A 17,316-nucleotide genomic window follows, 5' to 3' on the forward strand; every position below is an offset into this window, starting at 1 on the left:
CGAAATTACAGAAATAATCATTGTAGCTTTACAACTAATATCAAAGTCAGTAATATTAATAGGCATTAAGTTAATTAAATAAATGACAATACATTCTACCAGACTACAAGTTAGTAATCGCTGCACAAACAAAAAAATGGGGGAAAAAAGAGGAATTAACAAAAAAATTTCAATGTCAGCATGTGATTTCCAACAAAAATATATTTTTTCATATATTTGCTGAACACCAATATCAAAATGGCGTTCTAAATTGACGAGACTCATTTGCACTAATATTGACTTTTTATTCGACGAATTGTTTAGTTTTCTGCCTGAAAATCGAATAACTTCGAAAGGCTAAAAAGCGTGTACATCCTAATTGTATAACCAGTACTGTTTGATAAGACCATTACAATTTCGTGGTAAGATAGTGTTTTGCAGCTTTTTATGATTATTACTTAGAATTATTTTTGTTAACAAATTCACATGATTAAAGTGGCACTCTCACTACTAATACAGTGGATGTTTATATCCAGACAATCCTACATATTCGTCTGTCCGGATGTTGAATTGATTCAAGTATACGCCCAAGTCCCTACTATTACTGCTGTTTTAGAACCTTCTAACCGTAAGAGTATATCGTCACTATTCCATTACTAACGTAGAATCAGCAGATCAGATTGTTGAGCGGTTACCGAAGGTAAGATACTACAGGATAAACATAACTGCCTACTCATGCAAAAATCGCTATATATAGCTCGCTATCTAGATAGAATAGGGAACCCACGACAAGGCGCAAGTTAAAGTAAGCATAGTATTGGCCAGAGTCGCCCGTCTGGTTGCAATGTTGACTCGTTCTCGGACGTGGCTCGGACGAGGAGCACCTGAGGCCCACTATATTCTACTTTACCATGCCAATCCCTGACCTATAATTCTTAGAAGGTTGACGTGAAGCTGTGACGATTATGACAAGAGCTTATGACGATTCCACTTGGTGGGAAGAAGTTAAGCAGAAGTTAACATAGGCTTACAAAGATAATGAAATAGCAACAAAATTGAATACTCCAACGGAACTTTAAGTACCGTGAAACCTGGCGACTTTGCCAAAGGTTGTTAAATTTGCCATGACCCGACTTATAAGACAAAATAATTTATAACGTCAAAACTTTATGTTTCTTAACGTTTGCAATAACTTTGAAATAATTTTGAATATTTTGTTGGCAACATCTTATTTTTTTTGACAACCCAGATTTGAAAAAATTGACATTTTTGGCCGTTACATTTTTCAACTGCTAAGTTCGTGGTAACTACGTGCTCCAGAACTTCAGTGTAAATAAGTGAGTATTATGTTTTGTAGGTAAGTTAAATTTTAAAATAACATTCTTAATAGTGTTTTTTTATCAAAGTTATGGTAATTTACGTTCTATAAATTAATTTAGTCTTAAAATCACTGTTGGCAAATTTGCTAACCAGATACAAAGTTTTGGTGATGTAAACTTTGCCATGTTTTCTATGAGGCTAGGGCTGTCACAAAAATATTAAAAAAAAAAAAACTTTTATTGTTACTTAATTTCAAATCCAAATTATCATACTTCTATTATTTATATGGATGGATAAGTATTTGTTACTCTTTCAAGTAAAGACTACTTAACGGATTTTGCTCAAACGTAGATAACTATATCCTATATATTATTCTGATCTATAAAATAGTATCACATTAAGAGCTACGAGCTTAGAGTAGTAACCATGAACGCTATCACGGCAAAATCATGGGAGTCAGCTAATATAAGTATAAAATATTCAATTATTTTCATTATATCATTTTAGAACATGGGCGGTAGCCGTTCAAGACGTGTGCTGGGGAGTAGATCCTATAAAAATTATTCGGCTCAAATGTTAGACACCGCAGTGGATCTGGTAAGCCGCAAAATTATTTCATCTTTAGAGGCATCAAAGCAATTTCTAATTCCCAGAAGAACAATAGACAATAAAGTGAAAAAGAAACACCCAAAAAAGCCAGGAGCTCAGCAACGACTTACTGCTGCCGAAGAACTAGACATAATAAAAGTACTCACCGCGGCAGCAGATTTTGGGTCACCTGTATCGAGATTGGAACTTAGGCTCATCGTCCGCACATACTTGAACAAAAATAATAAGGGGCATTTGTTTAAACACAACCTTCCTGGAAAGTGGTGGGTTAAAAATTTTTTGAACCGCCATAAAGAAATGCTAACAGAAAGAGCCGTGCAAAACATTAAAAGAGTTCGCGCTTCTACCAATACTGATGACTTTGAAAATTATTTTGAAAATTTACGTAATTCTCTTGATAAAATACCGTCTAAAAACATTTTAAATTATGATGAGACTAATCTCTCGGATAATCCTGGTTCAACGAAATGTATTTTTAAACGTAAAGTAAAATATCCGGAACGTATAATGAATACTTCCAAAGGAAATATTTCTATAATGTTTGCTGCGACGGCGGATGGTACTCTGTTACCTACATATACCGTTTATAAGGCTGAGCATTTATGGACAACGTGGTGCGAAAATGGGCCTGGCAAAGCGCGATATAACAGGAGTAAATCTGGTTGGTTCGACTCGACAGTTTTCCAAGACTGGTTTAATTCAGTTATCATACCATGGGCAGACAAACTGGATGGTCCAAAGTTGATTATAGGCGACAATCTTTCAAGCCACCTTAATATTGATATAGTCAGTAAATGTGAAGAACGGAACATAAGATTTACTTTTTTACCACCAAACTCAACTCATATATCCCAGCCACTGGATGTGGCATTTTTTGGTCCCTTAAAAAGAAAATGGCGCGATATTTTGACCCAATATAAAATACATAATCCAGCAGAACCTCAAATTAACAAAGCCCACTTCCCCATGTTGTTAAAATCTCTATTAGAGGCTATAGAAATAAATAGTAAAGCAAATATCTGCGCTGGATTTAAGGCAACAGGCATAGTGCCTTTTAATCCCCAAACAATATTACGAAAGATACCCGATTATGAAGAGCAAAACAATTATACAATCGATACCGCGCTCTTAGATTATTTGAAAGCCAATCGTACAGCGAACCCTCTACAAAAATTAAGAAACAAAAAATTAAATATTACTCCAGGTAAGTCTATTTCCTCTCAAGAAGTTCAGTTATTCATGACGAAAAAGAAATCTAAGTTATCTAGAGAAACAAATCGAAGTAACATTAACGAAGCTCAACAAACTTTTCTTGATCTAGAAACGAATCTTGATGCAGAGCCAGTGATCGATGAGCCTAATTCAAAAACCCGACCAAAGGTTACTATTCTTTCAGAAGTCAGATTTAGTCCATATAATTGCGCCTATGCAGATTTGACAAAGATGCTTCCTCAGAATCTTAAAAAGGTAGATAAAAGCTACAACATATTCAAATCTGAAAGTAAGGAGAAGCCCGTAATTCAACCTGAAGAAGAATTTTTAGAGTACATAGATTACGAAAACCAAATGCCATCAACGTCTGCAGATAATAAAAGGTTGATACTTAAAAAACCGGAGTCATGTAATGCAAAAAAGAAGATAAAGAGAGACAATAGTGACGACAATAGCGAAAATAGTGACAGTTATTCCTTAAGAGATACTTCTGAAGATGAATGTTTTATACCATCGGAATCAGAGTCATGTGAAGATTTTGAAGAACAAAATGTACAAAATACAGTGAAAAAATGTGAAACTCTTCGGATTGATAGTTACGTTTTAGTTAAATTTTGTGGGCCAAAAACCAACAAATACTATGTTGGAAAAGTATTGGATATTATTGATGATTCTGGTATGTATGTTAAATTTATGAGGAACAGAAAGGAAGAATTTTATTGGCCACATATCGATGACATTAGTTATACAGTAAAAAGTGACATCGAAATTATCCTAGGAATCCCTCACGAGGGTCGAAGAGGTACTTTAAGATTTGACTGTATCGACTTTTCAAAGTATAATGTTCAATAATATGGTTATGTGCCCATCGGTATGTCATTTAGGATGATTCCTAAATGATTGATGAATGGTGAATGATTTTATAATTAGGTACATTAAGTATTTTCATATTTAATGATAACTTAAAAAAATTTAACCCCAAATTTTGTCTTATGCTTGATTATGTTTCTTGTTACAACTGATTAACAAAGTCTTTGCTTTATCTTGAACACTAAATATTTTTTTTAAATTTCTTGGGCTCTTATCATTTTAGTCTTTGGTTTTACAAAATTATCAAGTTTACCTTACAAAAAAAAATTGATACTTTCCTTTATGTTATTGTGATTTATGTCGATCTCATATCCTCGTTAAGGGTTTTTTTATTTATTGATAAGTTTAAAGATTTTAAGTTCCTAAACACTATCATAAGATTGGATAAGTTACAACTGATTACCAAAAGTATTATTTAATTTATCCTATCTTTATTAAAGCGTATTTTATAACCTATATATTTTAATAAGATAATTTACTGATAGACTGAAAGATTTTATGCTCCTAAGCATTATTTTATACTTGTTTGAATATATGGTTAAAATAACTGATTATACTATGTAGGTACCCTATATTTATTAAAGTTTTTTTAAAACCTTAATATTTTTTAATCTTGTGACAACCCTGACTCTCATTTCTATTTTGTTTGAAAAAATCTAAAAAGGGCGGCTAAATTTGCCACATTGTAGATATTTCCATTACTAGCCGAGAATATGATAAAATTTTAGTATAATTTTACTGTGACCAAGCCTGTGGCAATGACAACAGTGGCATTTTACAGTAATTCCATTTATTTCATTTAAAATTTGGGTATGGCAATCTTACCAAAAGTGATGGTTAACTTTGCCATTTTTGTTTTTGGACTTAAATATCAATTATATTTAAGAAAACAATAGATATTTGGTTACATTTCAACTATGCATAAAATGCACTATCAAGCTGATTGATTGCTTTTTTATATTCTCATAGAGATTTTTTGAGAAAAACCTTTCCAAACTTTTTTATCCGCCAAAAAGTGGCAAAGTTGCCAGGTTTCACGGTAGTATGCATTCGTCACTTGCAAATATGTAGTTTTATAAAAAAAAATTAAAACGTTCCGGGTAGTTTAGACTGGTGTTGATTGGGAGAGGTCTATGTTCAGCAGTGGACGACTGTGGGCTGAATGATGATAATGATAATGAATGAAGACTCCAAGCTAGAATTTTTGCGTATATTGCGGCTGCCCCGGTATCACAAATACTTTCAATAAATATATTAAAAAAGTAACCGTGAAACTAATCAAAAAGGAAATCAATTCGAGTCTCCTCAGTTGCGGTATACGCATTATAATGTCTATAGGCTCCTGTAATTCTCCGGTTGCCTCGGTTAAGTTCTGTCTCATCGGAAGTGCGAACGCCGGCTGTTCGGCTACGGAGGTTTTAGTATCTTTGCATATAAAATACCGTGCAAGCCGCCCCTCTCACATGTGGGAAGGCAAAGGATTTCCTTATGAAACAATAAGGGCTCTTGTCATTATTTCATATCTATGTGGGACTATAAGGCGAGCCTAGTAATGTGTAAGTGAAAAAATCGAAATGTAATCATAATTAGTGAACCCGCAATGTAAGCGAAGACAGCTGCATGCAGCCTCCCGCGATCACACGAGGTCATTCACCCAGCCTTCAATTGTTTCCGATCCGGTGTTAGATTCTGCGAAGCACTGGTTTTTACTAGGGCCAGTGTTAGCAACACTCCCGGTTTGAGCCCCGTGAGCTCACCCACACACCCGCCTCTCAAGGCTATCAGTATAGGTATGAAAAAAAATTAAAAAAAATGTGTTCCTTTGTGCGCTGTGTACAAAATATTATTTGTTACACACCAACTGTACTACATTTTATATTACATACAAGGTTATTTATTTAAATTGATGGCTCTTAAAAATATGGCTTAATATTTTCGTGTGGGAAGGCAAAACCATGAACAATTACGATTAGTTATACATTAAATCGAGTAACAGCATTGGTCAACTTATCACAACATAAAATTGATTGGAAACTTACGTCAAATATTTAACAATACAATATCTTACAAAAAATACTAACTAGTTGATTGACATTCATAATATTCGATACGCATTAGGAATGTAATTACTAGCATAAGAGTTATTCCATTAAACAAATTGAACACGATAATAGGAGTAAACGCCAAAATTACGCTAAATGCGATGGGAGTACCTAATTGAAGACATGAGTGGATGAAGGGGGTTAAGTACCATGTTTAAGATTTTTGAGTTTTTACATTGAATGAAGGTGTTATGTGCCTATAAACCATATTCGACCTTAAAACTCTGGGTTTAGCGGCTATTTTTAGAAATTGCATGTCATGAAGGAATTATGTACGAAGAAAAAGTACAAGTAACAAAAGTTTGTTACCCGTTTTCTCAGAATTAACAAATTGTATCATATGCCCCTTCATCCACTCATGTCTTCAATTGTTATGGTTAAAATGCACACTTGAATTAAAAGCATTGCGCGTTACATCGTCTAGTTCCATAGAAGGGTTACTAGCTTCACCTAACCTATTTTAAACATTTCATATTAAATTTGAGCTTCACATTCAGGCACTATGCAGAGGTTATAATACAATTCAGAATGTGATAGAGCTGGTAGTACTCACTAGTTTGGCTAAATCTTAAATAAACCCATTAAGATCGGGTTTGTTAGAAATTTTTTCCATCAGGTAGTGACGTCATTTTCGATAAAATACTAAGCTAATCCAGTAACAAGACGTCTAACACTTGACTAAGAAACCCGAATCTCAGGGCTATATTGAGAGAGAAGGGGTCGTTGTACCCCCTTGCGGCACGGAGCGCGCCTCGGCGAAACCCCTCCTTCCGGGCTGAATCTCCCTGCCTAATGAGGCAGGAGTGATGCAGTGCAGGATGTTGTGTGGCAGGCTTGAGATAGTGATGGGTGGGACTCTCCTTCTTCTTCTTTTCTTCCCTCTTCTCTTCTCTTCGATGTCTATGGGTCAAGACGGCTACAGTGAATTCAGCGCGAACTTTAAATACGCTCCGATAGTTTGTCCGTGATGTTGGCACTCCTGAGCCTCGCGTGTTGCATTATATCAGTGGCCAGGTCTTCGACGGTGGTGTACCGGCACTTTTGGAAACTAAACAGATCCGTGATGAAGCCCACGATCTCTGCTTGGAACGTCTCGCAAACGTCCCTTAGTCTCTCCTGCGGCCCGAGGAAGCCCCACACGAGCACTGGCAGCAGATGTTCGGATATCGAATAAAAATGCGCCATGAAACCGTCCGGGTAATGGAGGTAGCGTCTCTTTGCTTTTATAACTGACCACACCGCGGTCGTCAGCGCCTGGAACAAGTGCTGAACTCAGCCATCGCTGCCGTGGTTATACAACCTAAGGAGAACTAGCTCGTGCGGGGGAAAACTGCAGCTGATGGACATTACAATTCAAAATTCACAAAGATATTGCTAATGTAGCAAGCGATACGTTAAGAATGTAGCATTTGTAAATAGAGTGAAGTGTGCTGAGTTGAAATTTTAGTATTACTTTTGATGCTAATTATTAAATTACAATACTTTCTTTTGATGGACACTTTCGTACAGAGTAGGCCCTTAACGTGACCCTTCCTAAGAGTAAGTTCGACACATCTCAACTGAGTATCTAATTATAGGAAAAAATAGGCATAATTCAGACATTTATGTACCATTTTTTCTTGTTTGGCCCCAGCGATTTTTTTTATAAGTGTAGAATTTCATAATACGTTTTCGTTCATAGTTACAAGAAAAATATTAATAACCAAACAAAAAAGAAAATGTAATTCATAATGTTTCGAAATCGAAATGTTTAAATATCCGGGAATATGGTCCAATTTCGATCACTTGGTGAATAATTTTATTACTCTACAAGGGCAAACGAACCTATATCCCTCTGGCATCTCATAAATTATGTTCCTAGTTTGTATAAATAGTGAAACTATATGCGTTCGTACTTTTTGTTTAACACTGTTGTTCGTACGTTCTGTTACTTACGCTTTCTTTAAATCCGTCCGAAAGCCAACGGTTCCTGACGACCGCCAACACGGACGACGGGGGGGAGGCCAGGTCTTCGAAGGCGTCCAACAGTATGTAGTCCAGTACTATGTCGTAGAACGTCAGTGCCTGTGAGAAATCAATCATAATACTTATTTTTAATACTTTTAATACCTACCCCAAAATCGTATTCGTTAGCGAAACTAATGGACAACACAACGCGAATGCAGCATTAAGAAATAATGGTTTAGTGTCGCTCCTACCTACTGGTATTTTTATAAATCAAACGCAAAATGAAAGTCTATTCTGAAAGATATTCAATTTCAATTCACCCAAGACAGAGTATATGACTATTTGTACAATGACGTCATATAAATGTAATGTAGTACATGATTCTAATCTGTACTGCTGCGTGGCGTGCTGGGGGCCGATATTGACCACTCCCAAACTACGGGATAGTATAGTTGAGAATATATCGTTATATATTCTCGATGGGGATGTTTTTTTTTTATTATTCTTGTACGAGTTTAAAAAGTTCCAATAACTCATTACTAATGTTTATCTATATGTTGATACGTGAAGCAAAAACTTTGTATCCCTTTTTACGACAATTGCGCGGACGGAGGAGTATGAAATTTTCCACACTTATAGAGAATATAGAGAAGAAGTGCACAATGCTAATAGTTTTTTTAAATTATGCATGAAAGATACATTAAATCAATAAAGAAAACATTACACACACTACCATGTATTTGATAAACACACGCATGCATACTATTTGTTTATTGTCAAACTTTTCTTATTGCGTAAAGTCATTGGTCAAATTGAGATTAGATTAAATATGGTTTGTCTTTATTAATATTGGTCTAAATTGTAGTCTTAACGAAATCTGTAATAATAGTCTTTGACAATAGAATCATAATAATGTACAAACTTATAATTTCAATTAATTATAGTCGAATTTCGATAACCGAAATCTCTTAGTCATTATTAAAGGATTAAACGATATGTAAGCGTTTATATTAAGGTACGTACCTTTACCCCTTTGCTTGTCAATTCATTTTCGATAATAGGCCAATTGGCGTCGTCAGTTGCCCACGACACCATTTCTTCGTACGCCACTAAAAACTCCTTCGGTTCCTGAAATATTTTGTAATAAGTTTTATTTATTACTGCTGCTTTCAGTCAATGCGTTGAATTGCTTGCAGCATGATCAATCAATTACTTTTGATATATTAAGTTGACAGTATACTTATGTATGGAAATTATTAAGGCGTCAATTTCAATTGGGCAATAGGCTAGTTTGGAGAAAATTTGACTCTGCGCAATATATCCCGTTCGGTATATAAGAGCCTCTGTGTAGGGCGTGGTGTCCGAGACAAAGACAGCCGGTGCGGAGAGATCTAGTTGCTAAAGTAAAATAGGTTGTACAGTAGGTCAGTGGTAAGTGGTCGTGGCCTAAAGGATACGACGTCCAGTGCATTCGTATCTAGCGATGCAATGGTGTTCCAATCCCGCAGGCGGGTAGTAATTTTTCTAATGAAATACGTACTTGGCCAATGTTCACGATTGACTTCCACGGTGTAGGCACAACATCGTGTAATAAAAATCAAACCCGCAAAATTATAATTTGCGTAATGACTGGTGGTAGAACCTCTTGTGAGTCCGCGCGGGTAGATACCACCACCCCGCCTATTACTGCCGTGAAGCATTAATGAGTTTCGGTTTGAAGGGTGGGACAGCCGTTATAACTATACTGAGAACTTTAGAACTTATATCTCAGGGTGGGTGGCGCATTTACGTTGTAGAGGTCTATGGGTTTCAGTAATACTTAACATCAGGCGGGCTGTGAGCTCGTCCACCCATCTTAGCAATAAAAAAATATGTCAGTCGAGGACCTTGTCCGCGTAGAGCAGCAGGTCGGTGAGCACCTGGCGGCCGGCGTCCTGGAACCAGGCGCGCAGGTCGGGCGCGCGGAGGGCGTGCTGGAAGGCGCGGCGCAGACACTGCAGCTTGCACAGGAACTCCGCGTCCGAGCCGCACTGCACCACCTCCGTGCGGAGCGTCCTGACGTCACCACAACAACACTCACTACCCACGACCATTATCTCTCAGTCAAAAAAACACGCGTGGCACTCGGGGACTGCCGCGGTAAAGCTATTGCGTAGCATTCTATATCAACTTATGCAATTATAATTAGACAATCTATACTTCTATACTAATATATAAATCTACAGTGGTTTTTACGGATGTTCCGTTATAACTACTGAACCATGCACCCGATTGACTTGAAACTTGGTATCCATGTAGAAAATACATGTACTTAATGGATAGGCTAATATTTATATGAGTGTTGGACTCCCTAAACCAGCTGCGGGGGCTTTAATGATGAGAATCTTTGTGGGGGTACGAAATAATAATGTTAATTTTAAATGCCCAGCGAAGTGAACGGGTACTGCTAGTAATAATATAATATTAAAACAATAAGAAAATAAAACCACGTTATATTTATAAACATTAACAAAAGCAAAACTAACTATCCCCTTCACACTCATAAGCTAGACCGCGCGAGAGAGAGATGGGCAGACTTTTCACGATGCGTATGCAGTACGACGTCACGCCGCGCGCTTATTCACAAACACTACACCAGCGTAACGTGCTATGCAATAGCTTAAAAACGTTCCACTGCTGAATTACAACTTTACACTTTTAATATAGGTACCCGTACTATAAATAGTTGGTTTTATGTTCATTTTAACCAAAGATGCAAAATTTACAACACAGTGAATTTAACTTTTATGAATTTCGTCTGTGCCTGTCCTAACGTGACCACATTCAAAATTTTACGATGACGATTTTTCTTGCCTTTAATTTTAAATCTTGTTTTAAATCAGGATAATTTTACCGAGCCTTTTTATATGAGCTTGGAGACATAAGATGATTTTTATTTTTAAATAGGGCAACACACGCACGTTGCTACCAACGATGAGTTACCTGTAGGGTATTCCATTTTCTAATTGTTTAACGGCGGCCTGATACAGTTCTAAATTTTCTAATTCAGGCAACGCTTCCGATAGATCATCAAAGTCTCGGAGGTCAGCCACCTGAAAAACATTGGTCAAAACTATAATCTCACGAACACGTCACTGAAGCAGTTAGGCATGTTTTTTTTTATATAAACAAATCAAAATAAACTAAGTTTCATGAACTAATATATTATTATTTGGTATTAATAAGAAATGAAAGTGTATGTGATTTTCTCCTTTTTCCAAACTAAGGTCCGTTATTTTCAAGGGAATTCGACATCGCACAGACGGCAAGCCCTTCGTGAACGAAGCACAAGATGAAATGTGTTATAGCGTTAGGTATTTTTTATTTATTTCCCTAGCAGGCAGATGAGCATACGGCCCACCTGATATTAATTGGTTACCGTCGCTCATGGACGTCAGCAATGTCAGGGACGAAGCCAAGCCGCTGCCTACCATTGAATATTTAAAAATTTTCGATTAACTGTAGTTTGCGAGAATGTCTTGACAGATTAGAAAAACGTCATCTATACTAATATTATAAAGCTGAAGAGTTTGTTTTTTTGAACGCGCTAATCTCAGGAACTAATGATCCGATTTGAAAAATTGTTATTGTTGTTATTGTTATTGTTGTTGCCATCACTTCGATAAAGCGGCACGACACGAGAACCCTCTCATCGTGGCCGCCGGTAACTACATTCCCGATCCTGCGGACAGAATGGAAAGAAGTCGACGTCGCTCAAACACGTCATTTCGAATCCTCCCGATCCACTAACGGTGCTTTTAGGTACCTCAAGCACCGGTCATCGTCCTCGTCGAACCCGTCGCTTGCAACGAAGGGCTCGACGAGTAAATTAGCCCATAGATAGACGTCATCAGGTTTGAGCCCCGTGAGCTCACCTACTAGTTAAGGCTACGCTGATATAGCCTCTCAAGGCTATCAGCATAGGAGGTAAAAAAAAAAAGTTGTGGCCAAGGTTACCTGATCCTCAGCGGAGGCGAAGGACTCCGCGCTGGAGTGGTGGTCGCGGCGCGTGTGCGAGGAGGCCGTGTGCGAGGAGAGCAGGCGCGTGCGGGCGCGCACCGAGCCGCCGCTCTCCGACCGGAACAGCACCGAGCGCTGGTCCAAGAACAGCAGCTCGCACCGCTCCTGTCAACACGATATCGTATATACAAACACACGTCGCGTTTTCAATCATAAACATTGCGTTAACTTCAGGATTGAAGCAGCCGCTATTGCAACGTAATGATATGCAATACAATTGAGATGCTATTTATTTTTATTTGCAACATTTATAAGTGTGGTTTAGTTCTTCTTTTACTTATATTAATTCTTGCTTGCATATTTTTTGTTTCCTTAGTCATCGATCTTGTTTTTTTTACTTATTGCTTAGATGGGTGGACGACCGTTAAGCGGTTACTGGAGCCCATAGACGTCTACAATGTGAAAGCACCACCCACCTTGAGATATAAGTTCTAAGGTCTCAATATACCTAGTCAGGTCATAAGTATTGTCACACAGTAAAAACTTTTCTTTTAGAATGCTGGCCACAAAAAAGTTTATTGAATTCGAATTTCGAATTGTTCATGAAAATAAAAATGTACACTTTTAGAATTTTACTCATTTTTAAATATGGAGTGGACGCTTAAAGAAGACCGTGTTGCAGTTATTGCGTTGCATCGTTGCGGTTACGCGCCAATTCAAATTTTTATCATACTGAAAAATTTTAATATAACTAAAAGATTCGTTTATCGTACCATCAAACGATACAATGAAGAGTCTAGTGTAGATGACAGGTCAAGAAGTGGTCGCCCTCGGTCTGTTAGGACTCCAGCAGTGATAAAAGCTGTGAAGGCGCGAATTCAAAGAAATCCCAAACGTAAGCAGAAACTGTTGGCCCTTCAGATGGGGTTAAGCAAAACCACGGTGAAAAGGGTGTTAAATGAAGACTTAGGGCTTCGGGTATATCGAAGAAAAACAGGACATCGTTTGAATGCTCGTCTAATGGACATGAGACTGAAGAGATGCCGCGCTTTGCTGAAGCGGTACGCGGGAAAAAAATATCGGGAAATTCTTTTTTCGGATGAAAAAATTTTTACCGTAGAAGAGAGCTACAACAGATAAAATGATAAGGTGTACGCACACAGTAGTGAAGAAGCGAGCAACCGTATTCCGCGTGTCCAACGAGGTCATTTTCCATCCTCGCTCATGGTATGGTTGGGAGTTTCTTATTGGGGCTTAACAGAGGTACATTTTTGTGAGAAAGGTGTAAAAACGAATGCAGTTGTGTATCAAAATACAGTCTTGACGAACCTTCTGTTACCTGCGTCTCATACCATGTTCAATAACAGGCACTGGGTATTCCAACAAGATTCGGCGCCAGCTCATAGAGCGAAGAGCACACAAGACTGGCTGGCGGCGCGTGAAATCGACCTCATCCGGCACGAAGACTGGCCCTCCTCCAGTCCAGATTTGAATCCGTTAGATTACAAGATATGGCAACACTTGGAGGAAAAGGCGTGCTCAAAGCCTCATCCCAATTTGGAGTCACTCAAGACATCCTTGATTAAGGCAGCCGCCGATATTGACATGGACCTCGTTCGTGCTGCGATAGACGACTGGCTGCGCAGATTGAAGGCCTGTATTCAAAATCACGGGGGTCATTTTGAATAAACTTTAGTGTCATAAGAATCTATGTTTTGTTAAGTTCATTTTGGTATATGAATGGTTACATAATGAATAAACTTGTTTCAATTATTTTACATTAAACATGTGACAGAATTTATGACCTGACTAGGTAGTTACAACGGCTGCCCCACCCTTCAAACCGAAACGAATTACTGCTTCACGGCAGAAATGGGCAGGGTGGTGGTACCTACCCATGCCGACTCACGAGAGGTCCTACTACCAGTAATTACGCAAATTATAATTTTGCGGGTTTGATTTTTATTACACGATGTTAAATTATTCCTGTGTACCTGTAACATGTAAGCATTCTGTAGCAGATCTTGTATCTCCCGACAGAACTCTGCTTCCTCTGGTGAAGTGAGCGCCAGCGTGCCTGAGGTACCACCGCGCGCGCCCAGAGAGAAAGCGGCCAACGCGTCTTCCCAGTAGTTTATGCTCGTTTCTAGTGCCTCCATCCCTAAACCATAAGAAATTTTGATCATTACACTCATTTTTTTTTTTGCGTAGATGAGGACAACCAAACATTTTTCCAGGATTTATTATAATTAATGGTGTTGTATCGTCACTGTGCATGTTAATTTGAACGAACTAATAGTGTAAGAGAGATAGTCCGGCTAATACACGTTTATGGTAGAGAATGTTGGTAGACCTTAGTGCATGCATTTACGAGATGGCATACGAATCTCATATATAAAGCAATATCGGCCCTTCAGAGAAAAGTATTAAGTTGTTCACCATATATCGTCTGAAATAATAATTAGGTATAAAATGTTCAAAATAAAACAAAACAAACAAGACATAATTCATGTTTTATTATTTATTCATTTTTAAATGAAGTATAATATCCGTAGCTAAATATCTAAATATCTAACTGACTCATTTTAAATCACACTTTTGATCTTAAAACTATACTTGTACAATAGGAATGAGCAAAAATACTTATGGGCATGCTCTATTCATAAAATAAATTCCAATGTTCTAATTATTACCTCCTTAACATTATTTATTTACACTTATTTACTAGATAATACTTGTATGTTGGAAGGGATATAACAAAAAAAACCTAATGGAAGACATGTGATAAATTAATTCAAGATTTTAAAGGCATAAAGTCGGATATCCATGATTTCTGTTATTGTTAGTACTTCTGAAGTGTTATAGATATTTGTAACCTACAAATATCAATTCATAACAAACTATAAATCCAAATCAAAGAGATTCTTGCAAAAAGCAGATCCAATATTATAGCAATGTCGAGAATTATTTTTTTATTGACTTCATAACCAAACTTGATTATTTTTATTATTATTAAAATAAATTAAATAAAAACAGTTTTTATGTCTGGTCCATTTGACTGCACTGAGTTTTTCCTTTGTAAATGTTCCACTACAACTTGTACTTGTCCATTGATATCATGTACAGTTCCAGTAATTTCAGTTAAAGTTTCTGTCAGCCTATCTTCTGCGAAGATTCGTCTCTCATCCTGACTCCTCATTATAGAGGCTATAGATTCTAGTGCTTCAGCCATGCGTTCTTGAGCTGCAATGCGTCTCTCTTCCATGTCTAAAGCCCACTTAGGTGGCAACGATGCATTATCTTCTTCTACATGTATTCCTGAAATTCAATAAAATTTTCTATGTTATTGTTATTTTCCCATTTATTTTAGAACTAATAATATTTGTAAATTCATTTCAATTTGAATGATAGGACAGTAATTATATAAGTCAATTCAAAATTAAATTTGACTTCTTAAAATGGATGGTCACATTCATTTTGTGATGTGTATAGGTGGTAACCAAATGGCACTAGATGGGCAGAGACTTCATTTAACAAACTACGAAAAAAAGTTATGGGGTACCCATATAGTGTACCAGGCTCACCACAAGCTGGGAGAAGGGGCAATTGCTCGTGAGGCACATAACATCTGCCTACAGCAATGATACTGAATGACAACCACAACTGTTCTGACAAGAGTGATACGACAAAGAAAAAGAATCCATATACTCCTAGAGTAGCTTCATATCAGCAAGTTGAGTTACATGAGTTTCTCTTCCAATAAAAAAAAAAAAAATTGTCAGATAGAGCATTGTTTTATCAAGTTACCAACAAGAAGTCTTTACCCATCATTTTTGAAGTGGATCTCCTCTTCTTTAATTTTATAGGAGGAGTATGACTTTTAACACTATCAAGTGGTATTGAGTCTGAATCGTCCTCTTCATCATTGTCCGTCTTTAATTCAGGAATATTAGTTGTCATAGAAGTGTCACCGCTGATCTCCAATGATCTAAGTTCCAAATCACTAAAGTTCAACTTTAAAGTGCTATTGGCTAACTTGCGCCTAGCTTTTTTCCTGCATTTGTGTCGCCATTCAACCCAATACTGCAATTAAAACTCGATTTAATACTATAGGATAAAGGAATTTCATAATTTTATTCTGTTTAATTATATTAAACAAATTTAAACATACTACATACATTTACTATTTCAATCATTTAATTTTTTTTGTTGCAATACCTTCCTCCAACCATCAGCGGACTTTAATGCACCACCCTGCAGAGCATTGAGCCTTTTTGTGAGGAAGCTCCACTTCTGTCGAGTTTCTTGGTGTGATAGTACCGAACCGGGCACCAGTCCTTTTGACATCTCCTTGTTCTCCTCCAAATAACTTATTAGCTCCTCTAATTGTTGATTCGAAATTCGTCTTGGCGGTGCCATCTGAACGATTTTAAACTTTCATTTAATTAAACAGTTTAATCAAAACCTGAGCAGAGCAGTATTTGAGGATAATTTTAAAATCCAAAATAAAAATAATTGTTGTTATTATGTCAGAACTTACCTTTGCTCAAGTTATAAAAACGTTAAATTAATAAAACTACACGAAACAAAATTTAATCATGCCGCTATTTGTATGACACAAGCAAACTCTTTCACAAAAGCGATAATTTTCTATTAAATGCTATTGAAAACAATAGTGACATGTAATGGCGACTTGTGCGTTTTATTAACGTGCAAGCATCTTCAGTTTTTATTTATTTATATTTTTTAATTCCGATTATTTAAGCATTTTCTTCAGTAATACAATTCATTTCATTTTTTTTTTAAATACTCGGATATTTTTTCGGCTGATGATAGTTGCGATTTGCAAGAATTGATAAGAAAATTATTTGATGATGCGTTAAAAATACAGAAACTATTGTTACTATGCTCTGGAAATATATCAAGAACAGTAATTGAATAATTTCACTATCAATAAAGTGATTCAGACTGTTGTATGTGTATTTAACTATGTATTTAAAATGGTAGTGATGTAACTTTAATACTTTATTTGTCCATTATTAAACTTAGCAAGACCAAAACGCCATCTGTTATCGAGTAGCCAAAACATAGAGAATTATTTAATGTCTCAAGCATGATTGATTTTTCCGGTGAGATAATCATGAGCTCATGTTTTTACAATTTGCAATATACAAGTAACAAAGTTATTTATTCCCAACTAAATATGAATTAATGTTAGCAAGTTTTGCATAAAATATAATTATTGTGAAAAGTTAACTATACAAACCCTACCGCAAAA

General features: G+C 36.7%; 3 protein-coding genes across 3 annotated transcripts in view; 1 reads left to right on the top strand and 2 right to left on the bottom strand.

The window, feature by feature from the left end:
* Positions 1–42: 42 nt before the first annotated feature.
* On the top strand, positions 43–4,164 carry LOC114248348 (uncharacterized). The gene is made up of 2 exons (XM_089727090.1): positions 43–1,336; positions 1,807–4,164. The coding sequence occupies exon 2, from the start codon at positions 1,810–1,812 to the stop codon at positions 3,970–3,972; it is 2,163 nt and encodes a 720-aa protein (XP_089583216.1). The 5' UTR covers positions 43–1,336; positions 1,807–1,809; the 3' UTR covers positions 3,973–4,164.
* A 1,629-nt stretch (positions 4,165–5,793) lies between these two features.
* The window catches only part of Miga (mitoguardin), a 60,235-nt gene continuing 48,712 nt past the window's right edge, over positions 5,794–17,316 (bottom strand). Inside the window, exons 4-10 of the mRNA XM_028176443.2 lie at positions 14,033–14,199; positions 12,036–12,203; positions 11,022–11,131; positions 9,926–10,094; positions 9,063–9,167; positions 8,028–8,156; positions 5,794–7,346 (exon numbers count right to left, since the gene is read on the bottom strand). Coding sequence (XP_028032244.2) covers positions 7,032–7,346; positions 8,028–8,156; positions 9,063–9,167; positions 9,926–10,094; positions 11,022–11,131; positions 12,036–12,203; positions 14,033–14,199 — 1,163 coding nt within the window. The 3' untranslated portion in view covers positions 5,794–7,031. The remainder of the gene's footprint in view (positions 7,347–8,027; positions 8,157–9,062; positions 9,168–9,925; positions 10,095–11,021; positions 11,132–12,035; positions 12,204–14,032; positions 14,200–17,316) is intronic.
* LOC114244593 (uncharacterized) lies at positions 14,535–17,042 on the bottom strand. Its single transcript, XM_028176457.2, has 4 exons — positions 16,579–17,042; positions 16,257–16,457; positions 15,863–16,121; positions 14,535–15,356 (listed from the first exon to the last, which is right to left on the bottom strand). Exons 2-4 carry the CDS (start codon positions 16,455–16,457, stop codon positions 15,061–15,063), a joined length of 756 nt encoding a protein of 251 aa, XP_028032258.1. The 5' UTR covers positions 16,579–17,042; the 3' UTR covers positions 14,535–15,060.

The sequence above is a fragment of the Bombyx mandarina genome, chromosome 04, assembly GCF_030267445.1.
Source record: "Bombyx mandarina strain Sakado chromosome 04, ASM3026744v2".
NCBI classification, from domain to species: Eukaryota; Metazoa; Arthropoda; class Insecta; order Lepidoptera; family Bombycidae; genus Bombyx; species Bombyx mandarina.

What these genes read in the sequence shown, in the direction of transcription:
- LOC114248348 (XM_089727090.1), top strand. Translation starts at nt 1,810, where the DNA reads ATGGGCGGTAGCCGTTCAAGACGTGTGCTGGGGAGTAGATCCTATAAA.
- LOC114244593 (XM_028176457.2), bottom strand. Translation starts at nt 16,457, where the DNA reads ATGGCACCGCCAAGACGAATTTCGAATCAACAATTAGAGGAGCTAATA. An exon ending in CCGCTGATGGTTGGAGGAAG is followed by an intron (nt 16,122 to 16,256) that starts GTATTGCAACAA and finishes TTTTAATTGCAG; the next exon opens with TATTGGGTTGAATGGCGACA. An exon ending in ATCCACTTCAAAAATGATGG is followed by an intron (nt 15,357 to 15,862) that starts GTAAAGACTTCT and finishes ATTGAATTTCAG; the next exon opens with GAATACATGTAGAAGAAGAT.